This window comes from Apodemus sylvaticus, chromosome 13, assembly GCF_947179515.1.
Source record: "Apodemus sylvaticus chromosome 13, mApoSyl1.1, whole genome shotgun sequence".
Lineage (NCBI taxonomy): Eukaryota > Metazoa > Chordata > Mammalia > Rodentia > Muridae > Apodemus > Apodemus sylvaticus.
The window spans coordinates 69,219,781-69,243,219 of NC_067484.1; the positions used below are offsets into that span (position 1 = coordinate 69,219,781).

A 23,439-nucleotide genomic window follows, 5' to 3' on the forward strand; every position below is an offset into this window, starting at 1 on the left:
CCGGAAGTGTCCTCTCCACCCTAGTCAAACACGCTCTAGGCACGAAAGGCGGGACTCGGTAACCGGAAGTCATCCGAACCTAGGCTGAGTCCTCCAAGGCGGATTTAGACAGCGGTCAGTTCCGCTTGGCAGACAGGATGGCAGATCGTGCTGCGCTGGAGGAGCTGGTGCGACTCCAGGGAGCTCATGTGAGGGGCCTTAAGGAGCAGAAAGCGTCCGCTGAGCAGGTGCGACCCGGGTGGAAGGAGAGAGAGGGGCCCGACCAACCCGGAGGAACATGGAAGGTGGTCGGGCTGGAGGGCAGGCAGGTGGATGAAGGAACCAGGATCGTAGACTGGGAGGGACTGAGTGAGGAGATAGCTAGGGTGGGTCCCGAGAGAAGCGAGGCTAGGCCTAAGAAAGAGGAGTATCGAGTGAATGGGAAGGGAGGGAGGGAAGTGACAAATGGTGAGCCCAGCGGCGTTTTTCCCTCCACAGATCGAGGAGGAGGTGACGAAACTCCTAAAACTGAAGGCACAGCTGGGCCATGATGAAGGCAAACAGAAGTTTGTGCTCAAAACCCCCAAGGTAAACTATTCCTGTGAGAGGCCTCAGAGAGAGGCCCCGATCCACCGTCTGAAATATCGCAAAGGAGCCAGTGGTTGGTATAGGCACTGGGTTGGTTTGAATTCAACCTGAGTCATTCAGGGATGGCAGTGATGACAGACAGAAACGAGACAGCCTGCTAACTGCTACTCTTTTCATTCATTGTGTATTTATTGAGTAAGTCTATGTGGGTGTCATTGTACACTGAATACACCATACAGGATGCTTGCATTCTACTGAGACAAATTTAGGACAAATAATCCCACCCAGGGATGTGCAATTACAAAATATGAGTGGTGATGTGAAGAAATTTAGGGCTGGAGAGATGGCTCAGCAGTTCAGAGCATGCAGAGGATCCACGTTTGATTCCCTGCACCTACAGAGGCACTTGCACCCACACAGTCCTATAACCATACATAGATACACACGTATAACACAACGTATAAAAAGCCAAGCTGAGGAAGTCTTATGATGGATCTCTCAAGTGGGTGAGAGATAGCCAGAGAAAGACTGTTAGAATCATAAGCTGGGAAGAGAAACTCTGAAGCAGAAAAGAATCTTGATACTTCCTAGGAACTAGGAGAATCCCTGCACAAAAGATGCTATTCTGTAACTCCTATAAACAGACCTCTGCACCTTTACTGGGTTCCCTGGGCATGTCATATATAATTCTGGTATTGTACTGGCTTTGAGTTTTCACTTTGGTGCATGTGTGTGGATCTATGCAAGTGAGTATGAATACATGCAGAGGCCAGAAGAGAATGTCAGATTCCCTGGAGCTGGAGTTACAGGCAGTTGTAAGCCAAAGTGCTGGAATTTGAAAGAATTAATGTCTCTGGATGAATGGCAAGAACTCTTAGTCCCTGAGCCATCTCTCCTGCCCTCTGCAATAATTTTTAGTAGTTAATTCATGTTATTTAATGTAATTACTCATTAACTATATTAATAATAAATAGTGCGGTATTATTTAGTAGCTAATTCCGTTTATTTACCAGAAGTTAAATCTGGATGCCTGGAAATAAACATATATTTAATGAATATATTTAAAGTTGATTTCCAAAGATGAGAGAAGCCATGTATTGTGGTGCAAATCTTTAATTCCAGTACTCAGGAAGCAGAGACAAGCAGGCCTTTGTCAGTTTTAGTGATATTAAGACAGAACATTGGGTTTAAGCACATAGGGGCTAATCTATTACAAATTCCCTATTTTCTACTTGATTCAGTATTCTCAATGATTATTGATCATTGTTTCTTTGAGATTTTATTGAGGCAGGGTATCTCTGTAACTCTGGCTGTCCTGGAACTCTCTATGTAGTCCAGGTTGGCTTCGAACTCAGAGATCCAGCTATCCAACTGCCTCTGTTTCCCCAATGTTGAGACTCAAGTCTTTCTTCTTCTTCTTCTTTTTTTTTTTTTTTGTTGTTGTTGTTGTTTTTGTTTTTGTTTTTGTTTTCCAAGACAGGGTTTCTCTGAATAGCCCTGGCTGTCCTGGAACTCACTCTGTAGACCATGCTGGCCTCGAACTCAGAAATCCGCTTGCCTCTGCCTCTCTGCCTCTCTGCCTCTCTGCCTCTCTGCCTCTCTGCCTCTGCCTCTGCCTCCCAAGTGCTTGGGTTAAAGGCATGTGCCACCACTGCCCAGCAAGACTCAATTCTTTTAAGATTTTTGTTTTTTAATGATTTATTTATTTTCACTTATGTGTATATGTCTATGTAACTGTGTGCTTTCTGTGTGTGTCTCCTTGGAGGGCAGCTGGAGTTATAGACAGTTGAGAGCTGCCCAGCTGGGTTGAGAACTAAAGTCAGGACAGCCTGGTATACAAGTTCCAGGCCAACAAGGACTACATAATAAGATGGTAAAGCCTTGTCTCCAAAAGGCTAGGGGTAGGGTGGAGGGGTGGAGCTTTTGAGCCAAATTCACAAAATTATGCCTTTCTACGCATTTTTTAAAAACCAAAGCAAAACAAAAATACAAAAAGCCCTGACTAGCGCAGACTTACTATATAGCAGAAACTGGCTTTGAAATTCTGATCTTCGGGTCTCCACCTAACAGGTGCTGGAATTACAGGCATGTACTACCACACCCATCCCACACAATTCTTTTTCAAAGGTTCAAGGGAAGTTTAAGATCTCAAAGAGATGGGGCTGGAGAGATGGCTCAGTATTAAGGGTGCTTGCTGTTCCTCTAGAAAGCTGAGTGGCCGAGTACCCACATATAGCAGCCCACACCTGCCTGTAGCTCCAGCTGGTCTCCAAGGGCATCCACACATATGCCATAAAAGAAATGACCAATAATGGCTCAGACTATTGAATGGTGAGAAAACAGGGAATTTTTGATAGAACAATCCCTCCTCACCTCAACCCAATGACCAGTCTTAATGTTGCTAAACCAGAAGCAGCAGATATTATGTCCCTGCAGATATATGGTGCAATAAGAAATACACAGCACCACCTCTGAATCCTAATCAGGGGAATTCGACTGTAATTAGGCCTTTAGACTAAGGTGGAGAAACACAGAGTGGAGAACAGGTTAGTGACTCATCAGTGGTATTGGTGACTGGATAGAGAATGTAATAAACTTCTTGGGACAAATTATCTAGTTTCTTCATCAAATAAATAATGTGATGGGGTGGGGGATTGATAGAGTGGTTAGAAGACCTGGAGTCCAAATGAGACACCACAAAAGAAAAAAAAAGGGGGGGGGGGGGAGAAAGAGAAAGCTGTTGTTGAGCAAATGGATATATCATCTAAAAATAACATATTTAGAATCTGATTCAAATAATCATGAAGAAATATTATTGAAGTAGTTGGGGGAAGTTGAACACAGCTTGGTCTCGGATAGTATTAAGGGACCCCACAGCTATTCTTCAATTTCCCTATGGGAAATGGTATAGCATTTGCACCTAACCTATACACATCCTAGGTGATTAAGTCAGCTCTAGGTTACTAACACCTAATATAAGTAGTTAGTGCTCAAAGATAATGACTTGGAGAAAAATCTATAGGTTTAGTTTAGTATAGGCAGAATTTTCTTTTAGCCCCAGGTATTTTCAGTGCACAGTTTATTGAACCTACAGAATCAGAGAACCAACTGTACAATTCACACTCGTTGCACTCAGCATAGGGCTGGAGAGATGGATGGCTCGGAGACAGAGCACCTGCTGCTCTCCTGTAGCACCCAGGTTCAATTCCCAGTATTCTCATGGTGGCCCACAAGCTGTGGTAACTCCAGTTCCAGGGGCCCAGCATCCTCTTCTGACCTCTGGGCACCAGGCGTACACATAGTACATAGACATACATGTAGGCAGACACCCATACACATAAAATAAGATACATCTTTCAAAATAAAAATCTGAACTTAAGAATATTTGGGGGAGCCAGGCAGTGGTGGCACACACCTGTAATCCCAGCACCCTGGGAGGCAGAGGCAGAAGCAGGTGAATTTCTGAGTTCGAGGCCAGCCTGGTCTACAGAGTGAGTTCCAGGACAGCCAGAGCTATACAGAGAAACCCTGTCTCGAAACACACACACACACACACACACACACACACAGAATATTTGGGGGAGGAGGTTTAGAAAGATGGCTCAGTGGTTGAGAGCACTTGTTGGAGGCTCACAACCATTTCTAACTCTAGTACCAAGGGATCTGATACCTCTTTGTGACTTAGATGGGTACCAGGTATGCACACGGTGCAAATAGATACTTTGAGGCAAAACACACACACACACACACATACACACACACACACACACACACATATGCACACAAGGCCATATACACATAAACTTTTAAAATAGTGTTTTTATAGTTAAATTATTATTATTATTATTTTATTATTATTGGGGGGGGGTGTTTCGAGACAGGGTTTCTCTGTGTATCCCTGGCTGTCCTGGCTGTCCTGGTCTGTAGACCAGGCTGGCCTTGAACTCAGAAATCCACCTGCCTCTGCCTCCCAGAGTGCTGGGATTACAGGCGCGTGCCACCACCACCCAGCAAATTGTTAATTTTATTCAATCTTGACTCTTGCCTATAACAAGTATCACTAGTAGGAAGCAAGTACAGATATAAAGCATTTCTGCTACAAAGCAGACAGAATTGACTATCTGGCAGACATATTTGTGATAATAAAAGAAGTGGATTTTGCTAACTCAAGGAATCTTCTGGAAGTAATATGTTGCTAATAATAAAACTCAGGCATTCAAATAAAAAAATTTTGGAAAACATATCTTTTACCCTGAGTTTGATAACTTTCTGATACTGGGATTATCTTGTTTATATGTGATGGTATTAATAATCTGAATATTACATAATGAAATGTCAACATTATAAAGCTCTCTAACTTATCAACAAGCCACTATTTTCTAGATGACCAGTGTCAGATGGTATAAAATCATACAAGGGTAAAAGACCCATTCAACATACAAGTTACAAAGGTGGGTTTTGTTTGTTTTTTGTTTTTTTGGATTTTGGTTTTTTCGAGACTGGGTTTCTCTGTGTAGCCCTGGCTGTCCTGGAACTTACTCTGTAGACCAGGCTGGCCTGGAACTCAGAAATCCACCTGCCTCTGCAGAGTGCTGGGATTAAAGGCATGCGCCACCACTGCCTAGCACAAGGGTGGGTTTTAATGTGCAGTTCCGCAGCATGAAATACGCTGATATTATTGGGTAATCATCACTACTTATCTTTTGATTTTCTTCCAGATAGGGCCTAGTCTGTAGTCTAGTCTGGCCTGGAACTCACGGCAATCCTCCTACCTTGGCCTTCCAAATGTGAAAACAGGAGTGAGCTGCTATGACTGCTTTTCCAGAACCTTTTCATCATTCAGAACTGAAACTGTTCCCATTTCACACTATTCCTCTTCCCATCCTCCCTTCATCCCATCGGTGATTACTATCCCACTGTCTCTGTGTATTTAACAACTCTAGTTACCAATATAATGAGAATGAGACTTGTTTAGATTTGTTTTCTTGAGCCAGAGTTTTGCTCTGTGGTTTGGACTGACCTGGAACTCACTGTGTAAACCAGACTGGTCTTGAACTTAAGTTGATGCTCTTGCCTCTGCCTGCCGAGTGCTGGTATTATGGGCATGCACCGTCCTCCCCAAATAACTAGGGCTTCTAAATGTAACAAGTAACAGTATGAAAAATGTATTGTATGGCTTTCAGATTCCACATTACAACCAGTCTATAAGAAACGGGTACTTGTTGGATTTTGGTGTAGTACCAAAAAAGAACATTTAGAGTTGAGAAGCTCATTGGGTACTCTTCCTTTTATAAGAACACACCTATGTAACATTAGAGTTTCTTCATATTTTACAACCAGACTAATATACATCCATAGAAATGTAATACAAAAAGCACATAGGAAAATTAACTGTCTTTATTAAGGGGAACTTTAAAGATTTGCAAAAATGGGTTGGAGAGATGGCTCGGCTGCTAAGAACACTTGCTTCTCTTCCGGAGAACCCAACGGCAGATTACAGCATCTGTAGCTCCAGCCCCTGAAGGGCTGACATCCTCATCTGGCCTCCACAGGCACCAGATGTGCAAGTGACGCATGGATATGCTTGTATGAACAGCACCATACACATAAAATAAAAAATGAGACCGTAAAAAAGATGTGCAAAAATGTGACCAGCGTTCCTCTTCTCACTACATCTTTTAATTCACTCAAAATATTATTTGCGTTAATGTGTAATGGTATGTCAATAAAATTTTGCACTTTGAATTTTGTATGCAGCAAATATACATGGAAATAATGCACTCTGGATTGAGAGGTAATAGCTAAGAGTGTGAAAAGGACACAGACTCTGGGGCAGGCTAGAATGGCCTGGACTACAAGCTCTGGCTCAGGTGGGAGACAGGCTTCACTGTGCACTGGCTGAGCGCTCTTAGGTGGTGACTTGACTCTTGACAGCCTGTAATTTAGCTGTAAAATGCACCTGCCTGACCTGTCTCGCAGCTGTTTGCCCTTCTTAGAAAGGGGTCTCACTGTTATGGACCAGGCTGGCCCTGAACTCTGCAGTCCTCCTGCTGCTGCCTTCCAAGTGCCACCACACCAGGCTCTGTGAGAGCCTGCATTCAGAAATAACTTTGTTAAATAGAATTTGAAAGGAAATTAGGTTGGAAAAAAAATTGCACATAAACTTCAGAATTCAACCTGTGGAGCCACTTTGAATTGATAATATACGTGTCAAGTAGGTATTCTCTGCTGTGCAAGGAAATACTGTTACTGTTGAGTTTTCAGAAAACTTGTATTGAGAAAATGGCTCTGAATTCTGGGAAACAGAGCTGAGCTGGCCGATGGAGTCACAGGGCCTGTTCTGAGCTGTCTTCCCACTTTTACAGCAGCATTTGTGTCCCTTGTGGCTGAAATGGACTTTGAATGTTTCTAGAGTTTATTGTTCTTTGTTTTAAATGTCATCCTTACATTTTGATTTTGACTTTCAAGGGCACGAGGGACTATAGTCCCCGGCAGATGGCAGTCCGGGAAAAGGTGTTTGACGTCATCATCCGCTGTTTCAAACGGCATGGAGCAGAAGTGATTGATACACCTGTGTTTGAACTAAAGGTGAGACCTGAGTAAGGAGAAACTGCACAGTGCAGCCATGGGCTCGTGATGACCCAAGAGGGGACTAGAGCAGCCGAAGGTTAGAATCTTAACGTATTAAAGGAGCAGAAAGTGTCCATCCACTCTATGACGTTAGCATACATATGTTTATGAGTCCACACACTGGGGCTTTTAAAGCTTTTCAAATCCTGGCTGGTTGCTCAGAGGAATATATCATAACCAGTTGAAGACATCAAAGAACATGGACTGTTGTCATGCCCTTAAGAGTTTCACTTTTGTTTCTGACATTGTTCAGATCTCAGGCTTTATAAAAGCATCTGTATTTGCTAACCTGATAATGCACTCCTATTAGCTTATCTTCAAGAAAAATACTCAAAACCACAAAGCTGTGTGCATAGATATGCCTAGTAACACATTTTGGAAATGTATTTTAACTGGAATAGCATGAACATCAAATAGGGTGGTGTTAGCAAACAGATAAGTGCAAAGCTTCTTTCTGTTGTTCTGACACAGCCTCTATAACCCAGGCTGGCTGTGAACCATGAGCTGGGTGCTTCTGCCTTCCTGAGTTACAGGTGTAGTTCACTGCACCTAGACTCTCACTGGGAAATTATACATCTTTTTTTATTTGCTTACTTTTTGATTTGTTTTGTTTTTTTGGTTTTTTGTTTGTTTGTTTGTTTGTTTGTTTGTTTTTGGATTTGTTTTTTTCGAGACAGGGTTTCTCTGTATAGCCCTGGCTGTACTGGAACTCACTCTGTAGACCAGGCTGCCCTCAAACTCAGAAATCCACCTTCTCTGCCTCCCAGAGTGCTGGGATTACAGGCATGCATCACCACCGCCTGGCTATTTGCTTACTTTTTAATGGTGGGAGAGTTAGATTTCTTTTTAGTTGTGTGACTGTATGCACAGGAAAACAGGTGCCTGAGGAGTCAGGTATAGGATGCCCATGGAGCTGGAGTTACAGGAGGTGTGACAACATTGGTGCTGTGAATCAAACTTGGGTCTTCCGCAAGATCAGCACAAAATCCTAACTGCTTCATTGGAGCTGGAGAGATGGCTTAGCAGGGCACTTGTTGCTTGTGCAAAGGATCTGGGTTTTGTTCCCAACATCCATGTGACTCACAATCATTTGCAACACTCTTCTGACCTCCACAGGCACCAGGCATGCATATGATGAACATACAAACATGCAAAGTATTCATACACATAAATAAATTAAATACATATTTCTTTTTTAAAAAAAATTTTAAGTAATAATACCTCAGGACTGCCTAAGATGGCTCAGTGGGTAAAGACACTTACTACCAGGGCTGGAGAGGTGACCCCGTGACTAAGAGGACCTGGGTTCAATTCCTAGTACCCACATAGGAGCTCACAGGTCTCTGGAAGTCCAGTTCCAGGGACTCCTGCACCCTTGCATAGACATGCATGCAAGAAAACACCAATGTATATAAAGTAAAAATAAAATCCTAATTAAAAAAAAAAAACACACATTTACTACCAAGCCTGATAGCCTGAGTTTAATCTTCAGAACTCACAAGGTGGGAGAACCAACTCTCACAGTTACCCACTGGCCTTAGCAACCACTTTTTACAACCATTATTTATATTGTGTATGTTCCTGTGCATGCCATGGCACATGAACAAACACAATATAAATAATGGTTGTTAAAAAAAAAAAAAAGTAATGCTTTAACAGGGCCTGGTTGTACACACTTTTGATCCCAGCATTGGGAATCAGAGGCAGGTAAATCTCAGAGTTTGAGGCCAGCCTAGTCTACAGAGTGAATTCTAGGATAGCCAGGGCTAAATAGAGAAACCCTGTCTTGAAAATCATGGGGTCAGGGAAAGCAGTAATACTTTAACTCTGCCACAAAATAGAAAAAAAAAAAACAGAATATCAACACTGAATTGTTATTCCATTTTAGGTTTTTGTTTTGTCTTTTTGAAATGGTCTTTCAATGCAGACCAGGCCAGCCTCGAACTCAAAGAGATCTACCTGCCTCTCCCTTCTGAGTGCTGGAATAAGAGGTGTGTCTGGGTACAATACTTTTTAATTGTAGCTACATTAAACTTATAAGCATTAAGATGAAAAGCAGAAGGACTATAGAAATATAGACAAGTTGAAATTAGAGTAGTAAGTTTTTGTGTTTATAATGGTTTGTTTTGTTTGTGGTTTGTTGTGGGGTGTTTTGTTTTGTTTTGTTTTGTTTTGTTTTGTTTTTTCCTGAGACAAGGTTTCTCTGTGTAGCCCTGGCTATCCTGGAACTCACTCTGTAGACCAGGCTGGCCTCAAACTCAGAAATCCGCCTGCCTCTGCCTCCCAAGTGCTGGGATTAAAGGCATGCACCACCATTGCCCGCTATAAGGTCTTTTTTTAAAGATTTATTTATTTATGTACTTTTATGAATTTGAGTACTCTATTTACATATATACCTGCATAACAGAAGAGGCATCAGATCCCATTACAGATGGTTGTGAGCCATCATGTGGTTGCTGGGAATTGAACTCAGGACCTCTGAAGAGCAGCCACTGCTCTTAACTGCTAAGTTGTTTCTCTAGCCCCTATAATGGTCTAAGGGCAGGGAATACAGCTTAGTGATAGAGAAATTGCCCACCAAGTACAGAGCCTAGGTTCAATCCCTAGCATCAAATAATTTAACAATAGTAATAATAGTAATAATAATTTAAAAAAAAAACTATTTATACCCAGATGTGGTATCCCAAGCCTTTAATCCCAGCATTCAGGAGATAGAGGCAAGCAGATCTCTGGTAGTTCATGACCATCCGGAGATACATAGTCAAAACCTGTCTCAAAAAAAAAATTTAAAGTGTAATTTATTATTGTGATCATATTTTTCCTTGTTTTCTCCAGGAAACACTTACTGGAAAGTATGGAGAAGACTCAAAGCTTATCTATGACCTGAAGGACCAGGGTGGGGAGCTGCTGTCCCTCCGTTATGACCTTACTGTATCCTTCTAAACCTAGGTTCTTAAAGACTTTGCAGGAATTGGCACTCACTGAGCTGAACTTGGGTTTAGGGACCGCAGGCACAGGTAAGATTAAATATGAAGCCATTGACAGTGAAAGGAATTTTTTTTTCTCTCTAAATCAAGATAAAGCAGAATATAGACTTAGAAATCTCCAGCTTTGCCAGGTGATGGTGGCACACACCTTTAGTCCCAACACTTGGGAGGCAGAGGCAGGTGTTCTCTGAGTTCCAGGCCAGCCTGGCCTACAGAGCAAGTTCCAGGACAGCCAGGGCTACACAGAGAAACCCTGTCTTTAAAAAAAAAAAAAAAAAAAAAAAAATCCAGCTTTCTGCTGGGGCCCTGTTCCCAGTTTTACAACAGTCTCCTGGCTCAGGGACAGCTATAATTTTCTGTAATTGATTACTATTTCCTTTATCCTCAGTGGTCTCAGTGTTCTTTTGCTGTGTAGAGACACCATGACCAAGAAGAGAAAGCATTTAACTAATGGCTTGCTTATAGTTTATAGAGTTAGCCTGTTATCATTATGCCAGGGAGCATGGCAGCACAAAGGCAGGCACAGCGCGGAAGAGGTAGCTGAGAGCTTTACATTTTGATGCACAGGCAGCAGAGGCGGGGTGGGGGTGGGGAGAGAGAGACAGACAGACACACGTGCACACAAAGACACACACACAGAAACACACACACTAGGCCCAGAGTGGGCTTTTAAAACCTCAAAGCCCACTCCCAGTGACGCACCTCAATGAGACCATACTACCTAATCCTTCTAGATAATTTATCAACTAAGCATTTAAATACACAAGCCTATCGGGGCCAGTCTCATTAAAACTACCCATCAATCATCCCATTAGGGATTCCACACGGGCCTTTTCTTGCTGTGTCTAATCTGCCAAGTTCCTTTTTCTCCTCTCGTGCGCAGTCCAGGGAGACAGTCAGAGGAAGGAGCTTTAATCTTCTTTCCTACTTCAGGTGTCTTTTATGACTATATGGTTAATTCTTCCTGACAATCAGAAGTGCTGTTTCTCTTATAGGTAGTGATTTTATCTATACCTCAGGGTTAGACCCTAGCTTCTGTGGGTGACAATAACTTCCAACAGCCGCAGGAGGCTCTTTTTTCTTAACGCTGTGTTATCAGGTCCCTTTTGCTCGGTATCTGGCAATGAATAAACTGACCAACATTAAACGCTACCACATAGCAAAGGTGTATCGCCGGGACAACCCAGCTATGACCCGAGGCCGTTACCGTGAATTCTATCAGTGTGTGAGTATTGGAAAACCATGGAGAATGCTGGGCAGCTCAAGCCCTCTCTCCAGTAGGATCTACTGTGTCCTGTGGCATCCTGAACACACTAGATGGTCTCAAAACTGCTCTTAGTTCCCCTGATATTTGCACGTAGACCTCCTGATGGTTTGGTGAACATGAAGAATAAGATAGGCCATCAGTTATGGGCTCTAAGGACCTGCTTTGGAAGGGGTTTTTCAGGGGGAGTGGGTTGTTTTGTTTGGAGAAAAAAAATATTTTTTTAGTGATGGGGATTGGATGCAGGGCTTTGTATACACTAGGACACCAGGCAGTTGTTCTGTCATTGAGCCATGCTCCTAGCTCCAGGTTCTTTATTACCACAGTATTAGAATCACAACAGAGAATGAGGACGTTCTGGATGCGTTGTTAACAAATCTTCTAGACTAAGGTTGAAGGATTTCTGACAGATGGGAAAAAATAGCAAAAGACTAAGGTGGGAGGGGCTTGGACAGTAGCTCAATGGTAAAGTGATTTCCTAACATGCTTGAAGCCCTAGGTTCAATCCCCAAAACTGCCACAGAGACAGACAGACAGACACAGTGACAGAGACACACTGACTCAGGCTGGGAAGTTTTCCCACAACAGTAGGAGACGCTAAGGAAGATGGATTGTATGAAGAGCAGTAGTTCCATAATGGCAGGAGGGCAGGGCTGCTGGGAGCCCAGGGCGGCCGAGAGCCCAGGGCAGCTGCCGATGAGACTAAGCCAAGGGGAGCCTGTGCTCGATGCCAGCGCAGCAGAGGTTCCAGGAGTCCACCACAAGCCGCCCACCTTCCTCTGTCCCTGCAGGATTTTGACATTGCTGGCCAGTTCGACCCCATGATTCCTGATGCAGAGTGCCTAAAGATTATGTGTGAGATCCTGAGTTCACTTCAGATTGGCAACTTCCTGGTCAAGGTAAGAGCTGGATAGGCTGGGAGGGGGAGATGGGACCTGGCCTCTCACAGACCAGTAGCCCATGTGATAGAGACTATAGGCAATCAGGCAAAATAATCAGATTCCTTCTTCCCTATACTTTGCTCCTCTCAGGTAAACGACAGGCGCATCCTGGATGGGATGTTTGCTGTCTGTGGTGTTCCTGATAGCAAGTTCCGTACCATCTGCTCCTCAGTGGACAAACTAGACAAGGTAAAACCCAAACACCTGACTGACTCTCTTAGACCCTACCCTGTTTTGAGCAATGAAATTTTATGAGGAGAGGAGGCTGCCTCTCTGTCTGCTGGAGGAGGCCTGGCCCCAGCATGTATGCTGGAGGATACCTTTGCTCTCAGGTGGCTCCTGAGAAGGGTTCTGTGGTAGGGAAGATGTGTAATGGCCTCTGACTGTCGTTGTCTGCCCAGGTTTCCTGGGAGGAAGTGAAGAATGAGATGGTGGGAGAGAAGGGCCTTGCACCCGAAGTGGCTGATCGCATCGGGGACTATGTCCAGCAGCATGGTGAGAAAAGCACCCAGCAGCCACACCCTCAGTCCTAAAGTTGAACTATGTATGTGTGTGTTGGTGAAGAGGGAGGGGGTGATCATGTATACTATAACTGCAGTGTGTGTGGTGGGAGGAGTGTTGATGTGTATATGTAACTGCAGCCCAGACCAAAGGTCGACCTACTGTTGTTTTGGTTGGGTGGTTGGTTGAGAGGTTTGTTTGTTTTTCTTGTCCATCTGGCCTACAAATTTGTTTCCTCAGGTGGGGTGTCTTTGGTGGAGCAGTTACTTCAGGATCCTAAACTCTCCCAAAACAAACAGGCTGTAGAGGGCTTGGGAGACCTAAAGCTGCTCTTTGAATATCTAACCCTGTTTGGCATTGATGACAAGGTAAGTGAAGTTGGAGATAGGAGCCCTAGCTGACCTCTGTGGCTTGGGGTCCCTGATCTTATCTTCTACACTGACCACGACCTTGCCTCCACAGATCTCCTTTGACCTGAGCCTTGCTCGAGGGCTGGACTATTATACTGGGGTCATCTATGAGGCGGTGCTGCTACAGACGCCAACCCAAGATGGGGAAGAGCCCCTGGGTGTGGGTAGTATAGCCGCTGGAGGGCGCTATGACGGGCTGGTAGGCATGTTTGACCCCAAAGGGCGCAAGGTGCCGTGCGTTGGGCTCAGTATTGGAGTGGAACGGATCTTCTCCATTGTAGAGCAAAGATTAGAGGTAAGTCCTAGGGCAGATGATGGTACCCACCATTCTGTGATCTCCTAGGGACAGGCACTGCTTTGGATAAGGAGCCTCTGTGAGAAATGCAGAAGAGATGATTGATAGCCTTCAGTCTCGCCCTCTTATAGGCCAGTATTGTGTATGTGTGGATAGATAAGTTTTATGAAACTGGAAACTGAGCCTGGGCTTGTGCGTGCTAGGCAAGCACTCTATCACTGTGCACTTTCTCACTTATTTAAGGAAGGGTCTAACTAAGTTGCCCAAGGTGACTTTGAACTCAGTGTGTAGCCCAAGTAGGTCTTAAATCCTCCTGGATCAGCCTCTGAATAGCTGGACCAGGTTGAGCCATCAGGCCTGGCTTCTAGGATAGTTTTGTGAATCGTGGTTCTTTCTCCACTGGAGAAGAGCAGAAGAAACACTAGTCTTCCTGTCAGTGGGACCCACTCCCGAGGCCCTGGGCTTACTCAGATGGCTGCTCTGACTTCCTAGGGCCCAGGGTGACACCAAGGAAGCTCCCCATGATCCTCAAGGCCGCCTTTGTAGCTGGAACTCTTAGGGCTCGCTGCAGTGCGTTCAGAAGCACTTTCCCATCTTCCTGTCGCGTTTTTTCTAAGATGACCCCACCCCTGTTTCTCACTTGAAGTCATTCATTAGGCATCTTAGGTTGTAGCTTTGAAGATAGTTTTTCAGAAAAAGTTGAGGATTAGTAGCAGCTTGCTTCTTTGTGCCTACATCCACACATACCTAGTGTCACAGATGGGAGAGTAGAAAGTGAGGACTAGGTCCCAGTGGTGGCATGAGGTGGTCTCAAAGGATTTTCCTTGTGATTGTGCTTGTGACCCCTAACCTCCTGGGGAGAAAGGAGTTTTAACTATACTGTGCTGCTCTCCTGGAATAGTTACACATTTTGTTATTGTTGTGTTTTGGTGTTTTGTTCTGTTGTCCTTGTTGTTTAAATTTTTATTTTATGTAGATGAGTGTTATGCCCACATGTGCATCTGTGCCTGGTCCCCACAGACGCCAAAAAGAGGGCATCAGACCCCTCGGACTGCAATTACAGATGTTCTAAGCTGCCGTATAGGAAGCCGTCAGTGCTCTTAACTGCTGAGCCATCTCTCCAGTCCCATTATTTGTTTTTTGGGTTTTTTGATTTTCATTCTGTTTTGTTGTGTGGTCTTCTGTTTTGGTTCGGGTTGGTTTTGAGACATACTAAGCCCAGACTCCGAACTCATATATTCAAGGCTAGGCTGAGCCGCAGGGTCCTCCTGTCCCCACCTCCCGAGTACTGCAACTATAGATGTGTACCATATTATACGGAGCCTTCCATCCACCGTTTATTCTGACAAGTCATACAAGTCAGTTCATCTCTTCCGTCTTCTAACTAGTCCATGTCCAACTGGTAGGTCAGAGGCTGCCATCCTTCCCTAGTGGAGCTCACTGAGTTGGACTTAGTCTCTCAGGGTCCCAACTATGGCCTCCCTGTGTGTTCCTTGATAGCATAGTCCAGGTCTCACTCTTGCCTGCCTCTCCCTAGGCTCTAGAGGAAAAGGTACGGACCACAGAGACGCAGGTACTTGTGGCATCTGCACAGAAGAAGCTGCTGGAGGAGAGACTGAAGCTTGTCTCAGAGTTATGGGACGCTGGGATCAAGGTACAGTACAGGGGCATCCCTAGGCTGGCTGCAAATGGGAATACTAGACAAACTAATACAGGTTTGCATAGCACCTTCTTCCCACTGCTTCTGCGAACCGAGCCAAGAACAAGGTGCCTCACACAGTACAGTGTGTGCTCTTCTTGTGGGGATCTGAACAGCCGGAGCAAGGGCTGCCTGACTGCTGCCTGCCTCTGGGACCCGCTGTGGTCAGGATAGAAATAAATAAATAAATAAATAAGCAAGCAAATAAATAAGCAGATAAATAAATAAGAATAACCTTAAAAGGATTGCTGACTGAGGGGGCTTTGTCAATTATACTCTCCCAATAGTTCTTATATGCTATTAACAGCCTTTTTATGCTTATCAATACCAATTATCATACATACATTATGCTGTTGAGATTCTGCTTTATAGCTCCTCTTAAAGTATCATGAAAAGGATTTAGTAACTTATAGAAATGAAAATGAAAGTACTTTTTCAGAGCTGGAGAATAAAGACACTTAATAACAGACCAACAGCAGGGTGCCTGCTGTACCCCTCCCCCTCCCCCAGAGTTTACCTCTGAGAACAATAGAGCCTTTGTTTTCTTCCGTGGTCATTCTGCAGGCCGAGCTGCTGTACAAGAAGAACCCAAAGTTGCTGAACCAGCTGCAGTACTGTGAGGAAGCAGGCATCCCCCTGGTGGCCATCGTCGGGGAGCAGGAGCTCAAGGACGGGGTCATCAAGCTCCGCTCGGTGGCCAGCAGAGAAGAGGTAGGGAGGCGAGAGGACAGGAGGCCCCAAGCGCCGCTCGGCCCAGGCCTGACTGAGAGCCAAGCCTCGTAGAGGACTAACTCACAGGGAGCCCTGGGCGTAGGGCTTATAGGTCTTAGCTATAATGCCATTTAAGATCTCTGGGGCACCTAACTGGGTTCATGCCCCAGTGAGCCAAACCTGGTAACCAGCAGTGGGCACTCGGGACAGCTGTGCGAGCGGGAGATGCTCATACCTTCGTCCTCTGTTGCGGCCAGGTGGATGTCCGAAGAGAAGACCTTGTGGAGGAAATCAGAAGAAGAACAGATCAGCCCCCCTCCATCTGCTGAACTGAGCCAACAGGATTGGCCTAAAGTGAACTAAAACAAAACTGCGTATGTACTTCAACTGTTCGCACATTTCTGACCCAGCAGAAGACTGAAGGGTGGTCAGAACAGAGGCTTTTTGTTTTTTGTTTTTATTATTACGTTATTATCCATAATCACTGGCAAAAATATGGCCAGGTACTACACTTTCCTTGTCGGGGATTATAGGTGGACTAATCAAGTCTCTGCCTCCTAAACTCCTGTATGAACTTGAGATGGCATCATTGAAAAGCCACACGGCAGATGAACAGCCTATGGCCAAAAAGTCCAATAAATGTCTCTACCGCTAACACTTGTCTGTGTCCATGATGCCTAGCGCCACCTTCCCCCGGTCCTGACACTGGTATAAAAAAGAAGAAACCTTCGCAAACTCACTGGGTCTTGCTAGAGGTTCTTGTATCCAGTGTTTATCCTGCCCCGGGGCTCCCTCCACTCCTCCCCCTTTTGGCAATGGAGCTCCTCCCACCCACGGTCTTAAGGGGGGTTCGAAATTTCCAAGGGCGCACGCAGCGTGCAAGGATGCCTCCTCGAGAGGCGGGGTCGTGCTCAGAGCCAATGAGAACTTGAGGAGGCGTGGAGAGCAGGGAATCTTCCAGAGGCAGAAGCTGAAGCCCAAGGAAGATCTAAAGAGGGACCTGCGAGACTTCGGAGAGAGATATGCAGTCCAAACGGGAGTGTGAGGTAAGTAAATGAAGCCCTAGGTGATCCTTGGGCCCGGACTGCAGAGGGGGGGGGTTGCAGTGACCCCCCAACACCTCCAACGAGGTGGAGCAGGGCCGGTGATGCGCCATTCCAAACTACCTCTCTCCCCCAGCAATGGTGTGAAAGAGTGAATCCAGAGAACAAAGCGGCCCTGGAGGCGTGGGTAAGGGAGACTGGCATCCGCTTGGTGCAGGTCAACGGGCAAAGGAAGTATGGCGGGCCACCCCCAGGTACAGTAGCCCCAGCCCTGTGGCATTACATCATCCTCAGCCATTCTTTATGGAAAGGCTCCAAAGACAGAAACCCCAAATTGCCTCACATACTCTTACTAGATGTGGCTGTTTATCTGACTTCCCTTCCACTCTCCCGGACCAGGATGGTACACCCATTCAGTGCCAGCCTAGTTGTTTACACAGTGTAGTTGCCTAATTATGGTAACGACCCCAGGAGCCAGAAAGGTACCAATATTTCCAGATGGTCTCCCTTCTTGGCCCCACACACACCCCAGCTTTATCCTGGAGCTTAAAAACATCATTGTGGGCCGGGTGGTGGTGGCGCACGCGGGGCTCTGCCTGGAGGCAGAGGCAGGTGGATTTCTGAGTTTGAGGCCAGCCTGGTCTACAGAGTGAGCTCCAGGACAGCCAGGGCTATACAGAGAAACCCTGTCTTGAAAAAACCAAATCCAAAAAACCAAAAAAAAAAAAAAAAAAAAAAAAAAAAATCACTGTGGATCACAGTAACCAAAAATATCCTCCCTCTAGGTTGGGTGGGCAGCCCACCACCATCAGGGTCTGAGGTGTTTATCGGACGACTACCGCAGGATGTGTACGAGCACCAGTTGATCCCACTCTTCCAGCGCGTGGGACGTCTCTATGAGTTCCGCCTAATGATGACCTTCAGTGGCTTGAACCGCGGCTTTGCCTATGCACGCTACAGCTCGCGGCGCGGTGCCCAGGCCGCCATTGCTACGCTGCACAACCACCAGCTGCGGCCTTCTTGCCAGCTCCTGGTGTGCCGAAGCACGGAGAAGTGCGAGCTGACGGTGGACGGGCTGCCTCTTAGCCTGAACCGCCGTGCGTTACTGCTCGCCCTGCAACCGCTCGGTCCCTGCCTGCAGGAGACACTGCTGCTACCCAGCCCTGGGTCTGCGCCCTCTCAGATTGCGCTGCTCAAGTTCAGCACGCACCGAGCTGCTGCCATGGCCAAAAAGGCCCTGGTAGAAGGTAGGGGTGGAGGCTGCGGGAAGGTGGCTGGCTACTTAACAGCATATCCCCAAATCTATAGTCAGACGTGAGCGGAGTTCCTGAACTGCTACCATATAATTGTGCTACAGCCTCTATTTACCTATATTTATCTATTGTTTTAGGTTTTTGCTTTTTCCAGACAGGGTTTTCTCTTTGTAATAGGCTGTCCTAGACTCCCTTTGTAGACTAGGCTGGTGTCAAACTCAGGTGCCTCTCCAATGCTGGGATTAAGGTGGATTCCAAGTGCCAGTGCAGCCAGCACCACCTCCAACTCAGTGGAGGATGCTACCGTGCTAAATCTTAGTTTCAGTTTTCATTGACCAGAAGGGTAGCTATTGTGATGATTATTAAGCAAATAGAGCCTGACCTCTACATTGCCCCAGGGACTATTAGGTGTTAGGAAAACTCCTTTACAATTTAAATGAAGCCTAAGGAAGTTGTCCCGTCCCAACACCTAGAAGAGGAGAGGCATTAAACATAGCCTGTGGCAAGTCACTTCAAAGGCTGCTCTTAAGTGCTTGGCTCAAGTCCCAGTGTTTAGCTCTGCCCTTGTCTCTTGCCTTCTTTTGCAGGCCAGTCACGCCTCTGTGGAGAGCAGGTGGCTGTGGAGTGGCTCAAGCCAGACCTGAAGCAACACTTCCGCCAACAGCTAGCCGGTCCCTCACTGCGCTTCCTCCGGCCAGATGTCAGCCAACTAGGCCAGACCAGGGACAAGCTGGGGTCCCAAGGGGCTCGGGCTGCCCTGCAACTACTGTGTCAACAGATGAAGCTAGGCAGCCCAGTGTTCCTTACCAAGTGTCTGGGGACAGGGCCTGCTGGCTGGCATCGCTTTTGGTACCAGGTTGTTATCCCTGGGCATCCAGTGCCTTTCAGTGGCCTCATCTGGGTTGTGCTGGCCTCTGATTGGCAGGATGGGCATGAGGTGGCTAAGGATGCTGTGTCTGCACAGCTGCTGGAGACACTGAGTGAGTCTAGGACCAGCTTATGGTCTCCTGGGGCTGAAGCAGGTTCTCTGGTTAAGCAGTGATCCCTTCTTTCTACAGGCACCCTAAACGGGAGAGCAGAACCTGTGCCAGCCCCCAGCCCAGCAGGCCTGGGCAGCAGCAGGGCCTGGTGACAGACAGCTTCCCCTGCTGGGACAGAACCCTGTCACTTCTAAGTTGTGAGGAACCTTGCCCTCCCCCACTGAGTCCCAAGTCCCTGCTTGGCAAGCATTCACCACACCCGACCAAGTGCCTACTATGAATCTTTGTTTTTATTTGGATAACTGGCTGAACTAAAGAGCCCTTCCTCCCTCCACTTGTCCCTGGTTTAGGCTTAAATAGTTTTTGTTACTGGTTTTATTTATATTAAAACCCTGGTTGGTATACATATGTCTGTTATCTTGTTGTGGTCATAGAATTTGTTTCACAATGATAAGGGGAGCAAATACTTTTCCCACTTTGGGGCCCTGAGTTCATGTCATTTCTTGCATGATAACAGTAGAATCTAGAAAATCCCTGTTTGGGGAGTCAGGTGTAACTCAGTGGTGGCAGTAAGCACCACAAGGTAGTAGGTTCGATCTACAGCGTCAGCAGATTTCTTCAGGGAATCTGTCCCAGAGAACAGCTCCTTGTCCCTCAGTCACTATCGTCATCACTCTCCCTCACCACCTCCTCTGGAGCCTTGGCATCCTCTTCATCTTCTCTCAACCCTGCAAAGAAGTCGTCAGTGCTCCAAGCTTTACCGCTCAGGGCGCGAAGCGGTCCTCCCTTCTTCTTGCGCCGCTGATAGTCGTCCACAACCACAGTTCGAAGCTGAGTCATGTCCCAAAACTTGAGGCGCTGGTCATGGCCACTACTGGCTAGAAAGTGACCACAATGGGATAGGGCTAGCTCCTCCACGGGCTCCCCAGCGTGCTGGCCCACGGTGCCGACCACTCGGTTTGGCAGGATGTTCACAGCCCTAAGCGGAGATGAACGTTAGGAACCGGCTAGCTTGATTATAATTCCCAGGCTTGAGGCTGCTCCCGGTTCCCCTTACCTGATGATGCCGTCGGTGGAGCCAGTGCACAGCAGGTTCTCGGTGACTGGGACCATGCAGTCGATGGACTCTGCTCTCAGGGCAAAGCGGTCACTTGTAGCCCCAAAACCATTCCAGTTGAAGAGATAGATGGTCCCCTCGCTAGATCCACAGGCCACCTTCTTCCCGTACTGCAGGTTAACAGAGCACGCCATGTCTGTGGAGTTGCTTCCCCCCAGTGTACACACCCCATCCCATCACACCCAGCTGTACTTTCATGAGGGCGACGGATGTCAGATCTCCTGACTGAGGCTCTGAGAGCAGCTCAAACCGGCGTCTCCTGATGTTGAAGACACCAAGGCAGCCATCTCCGCTGCAAAGAAAAACAGATGAAATGGGAAAGCCCATTCTCAGGCGACTATACTAAGAAGTGGGCACAGGCACCTACCTATTCACCACCGGGTTCAGGGAGTTGCGTTTAAGGCTTTACCTGGCTGTCAGCAGCAGCTTTTTGGCTGGGTCTAGAGCCATGTCAGCGATGTATTCCTCATGCTGCCTCATGTCCATCAAAGGACCCTCTTTACGCTGGTCCCACAGCCGGATGCCACCTGTGTCATCCCCAGTAACCAGAACATTCTCATCCACAAGCAGCAGGCTGTTAATGGGGGCACTATAACACAAAAATAGCAATGTGTTGTAGAGGCCTCTCTACTACTGAGGTGAGCCCTCAACCCTCACTAGGTCTGCATGTACCTAACAGATTTTCCTTACCTGTGAGCCTTGGAAATTCGTCTTTCCAATTGTCCCTGTTCGACATCTAATACATGGATTGCTTTGTCCTTAGAGACAGTAACAAGTTCTGGGGGGGGGGGGGAAGGCCCAGGTTATGGTATTGCTCATTGTCCTCCACCCTCTACCACAAGCTAGGCGCCTTCCCAGTACTTACTCTGCCCATCCTCTGAGAAGACAACAGCTCTGCAGGACTTGAGGTGGTGTCCTGAGGACCAGAGTTCCTTGGTTTCTCCCTCCTGACAAGAGTAGGCAAAGCTGAGGAAAAGGAAGTGAGAGTCAATGATCCCATACCACACCTGAAGCTCGGAGCGAAAAGGCCAGCCTTCCCTCCCACCTAGGCAGGGCACTTCAGGAGCCAACAACTTCTATCCATTTTCTTTCTTTGTAGTACTGGAGACTAAACTCAAGTCTTCACACATAATTTATAATTGAGTCATACACTCCCAGCCTATTCCAGCCTATTTATCCTTTTTCTTCCTTTTGTTTTTTGGGTTTTTTTTTTTTTTTTTTTTTTAGCTTTTTGACACAGGGTTTCTCTATTGTAGCCCTGGCTGTCCTGGAACTCACTCAAGTCTGTAAACCAGGCTGGCATTGAACTAACTCAGGGATTCACCTGCCTTTTGAGTGCTAGGATTAAAGGTGTGCACTACCCAGGTTAGGCTGGGACCTGTATTCCTTTTTGTCTTATCCTTCTGGATGCTGGGATTACAGGAACACATCATCAGACTCCACTTCTCTTCACTAATCTCAAAACCCTGAGCCCAAAGAAAGGCTAAGTGTGGACCACTGTGAAGGTCCAGAAATACTCAATAATCTAATGGCAAGTTGGGTGCATTAGTGGGTTTCGATATTTTTAAGAATTCTGAGACCAAGATGAGTGGTGGTGGTCCATGCCTTTAATCCCAACACTAGGGAGGAAGAGGAAGGCAGCCTGGTCGACAGAGCAAGTTCTAGGACAGCCAGGGCTACAAAGAGAAACTCTATCTCGAAAATCCAAGTTAAAAAAAAAGCTGAGACCAAAGCCAGAGAATCCTTTGAGACTACTCTAGCCATAGTGCGATCTTCTCTCAAAGGAAAATAACTGTTGACAGAAATCCAGTCCCAGAAGTTGAAAGAGTAAAAACCTGGTAAGGCCCACTGACGCTAAAGAAAGACATAGCTAATTCCTGTATATTCTGACAAATGTCACAGTGCTAAAAAATTACAACAAAATAGAGATGTAGGGCTGGAGAGATAGTTCAGTGGACAAAGTGCTTGCCTCAGGTTTGGGGATCCCAAAACCTATAAAAGCTAAGCAGGTATGGTGGCCAACTCTAATCTCAGAACTTAGAAGCTCTGGACTCAATAAGACACCCTACTTTTTAAAAAGAAAAAAGGCGGGGGAGGGGGGGGGAGAGGATGTGGAAAAACGCCTGTAATCATCTGAGGCTTCCACAAGCACACTTGCCGAATGTTACTGAACGATTCGGGCCGTCTGAGTCTCGTAAGATGTCTTCCCGCCACACTCCCTACCCCTAGCTCCTCCCAGAGGAGCTTTAACACACTCCGCCCTACGCCCCACTCACACGAACACGTCCCCGTCCACGTCCCCTGCTGCCAGCAGATCTCGAGTCGGATGGAACGCAAGGCCACTGGCTGGGGCTTCCAGCACGATATCTTCTGGGGTATCACGGATCCGGGGTGTTGCCTTCGTGGAGTCAAGGTCTTCTTCTTCATTGTTTGAGTCCTCAGTAGGACTCTCCTCACACGTGGGGTCCATAGGATCCACGCGCGCTGGGGGGGGGGGGGGGGGGGGGAGAAGACCTACACGGACGGGGCGTGGCCTAAGTAGTTGCTTCCGGGAGGAGGCGGGAACGGAAGTGCACTAGGAGGACGTCAGAAGAGGCGGGGCTGCCGCTGCTGTAAATGGAGCGTGCCCAGCGTGCAGCTTCTGTAAGACTGAACAATCACACCCTTTTATTTTTTTAAATGAAGCCGAGTTACAGCTCATTAAATTTTTCAGTTGTTTTCTTGGTGTATAAATACGTTTTAAACACAAAGGCCCAGAGGAAAAAGAGCTGAGGAAGAAAGCAGAACGGATAGGGGTGGTTTCAGAGAATCCCCCCCACCCCCGCCGGAGGTTTTTTTCGTGTGAAATGAGTACTCCGCCCGTCACGGCGCGAGTGTAAGTCAGAGATCAACCTCATGGAGTTGCTTCTCTCCTCCCACCTTCACGTAGATTCAAGGGATTAAACTCCAATTTAAAGGTCTGCTTTCTACCAATTTATTGGCTATGCCATCTTGCTCTCTCACTCCCAGACCCATTTTACTTGATCTACTATATGTATGGC

The 23,439-nt window shown here is 46.6% G+C and overlaps 3 protein-coding genes across 4 annotated transcripts; 2 read left to right on the top strand and 1 right to left on the bottom strand.

Annotated features, from left to right (window-relative positions):
- Positions 1–53: 53 nt before the first annotated feature.
- On the top strand, positions 54–16,660 carry Hars1 (histidyl-tRNA synthetase 1). Its single transcript, XM_052201353.1, has 13 exons — positions 54–227; positions 478–567; positions 7,036–7,155; positions 10,033–10,128; positions 11,284–11,409; positions 12,240–12,347; positions 12,480–12,578; positions 12,791–12,884; positions 13,131–13,258; positions 13,353–13,595; positions 15,133–15,249; positions 15,859–16,005; positions 16,263–16,660. Exons 1-13 carry the CDS (start codon positions 138–140, stop codon positions 16,332–16,334), a joined length of 1,530 nt encoding a protein of 509 aa, XP_052057313.1. The 5' UTR covers positions 54–137; the 3' UTR covers positions 16,335–16,660.
- Positions 16,661–16,747: 87 nt separating this feature from the next.
- On the top strand, positions 16,748–19,551 carry Dnd1 (DND microRNA-mediated repression inhibitor 1). Of its 2 annotated transcripts, XM_052201356.1 has the most exons (5): positions 16,748–17,051; positions 17,185–17,302; positions 17,834–18,295; positions 18,889–19,281; positions 19,360–19,551. In XM_052201356.1, the coding sequence occupies exons 1-5, from the start codon at positions 17,028–17,030 to the stop codon at positions 19,431–19,433; spliced, it is 1,071 nt and encodes a 356-aa protein (XP_052057316.1). In that variant the 5' UTR covers positions 16,748–17,027; the 3' UTR covers positions 19,434–19,551. The 2 variants fall into 2 exon arrangements, with proteins under 2 accessions (XP_052057316.1, XP_052057317.1); XM_052201357.1 differs by having other exon boundaries at positions 18,889–19,446.
- An 87-nt stretch (positions 19,552–19,638) lies between these two features.
- Wdr55 (WD repeat domain 55) lies at positions 19,639–22,907 on the bottom strand. Its single transcript, XM_052201358.1, has 7 exons — positions 22,675–22,907; positions 21,264–21,364; positions 21,089–21,176; positions 20,808–20,987; positions 20,591–20,690; positions 20,339–20,508; positions 19,639–20,260 (listed from the first exon to the last, which is right to left on the bottom strand). The coding sequence occupies exons 1-7, from the start codon at positions 22,866–22,868 to the stop codon at positions 19,936–19,938; spliced, it is 1,158 nt and encodes a 385-aa protein (XP_052057318.1). The 5' UTR covers positions 22,869–22,907; the 3' UTR covers positions 19,639–19,935.
- Positions 22,908–23,439: the final 532 nt, after the last annotated feature.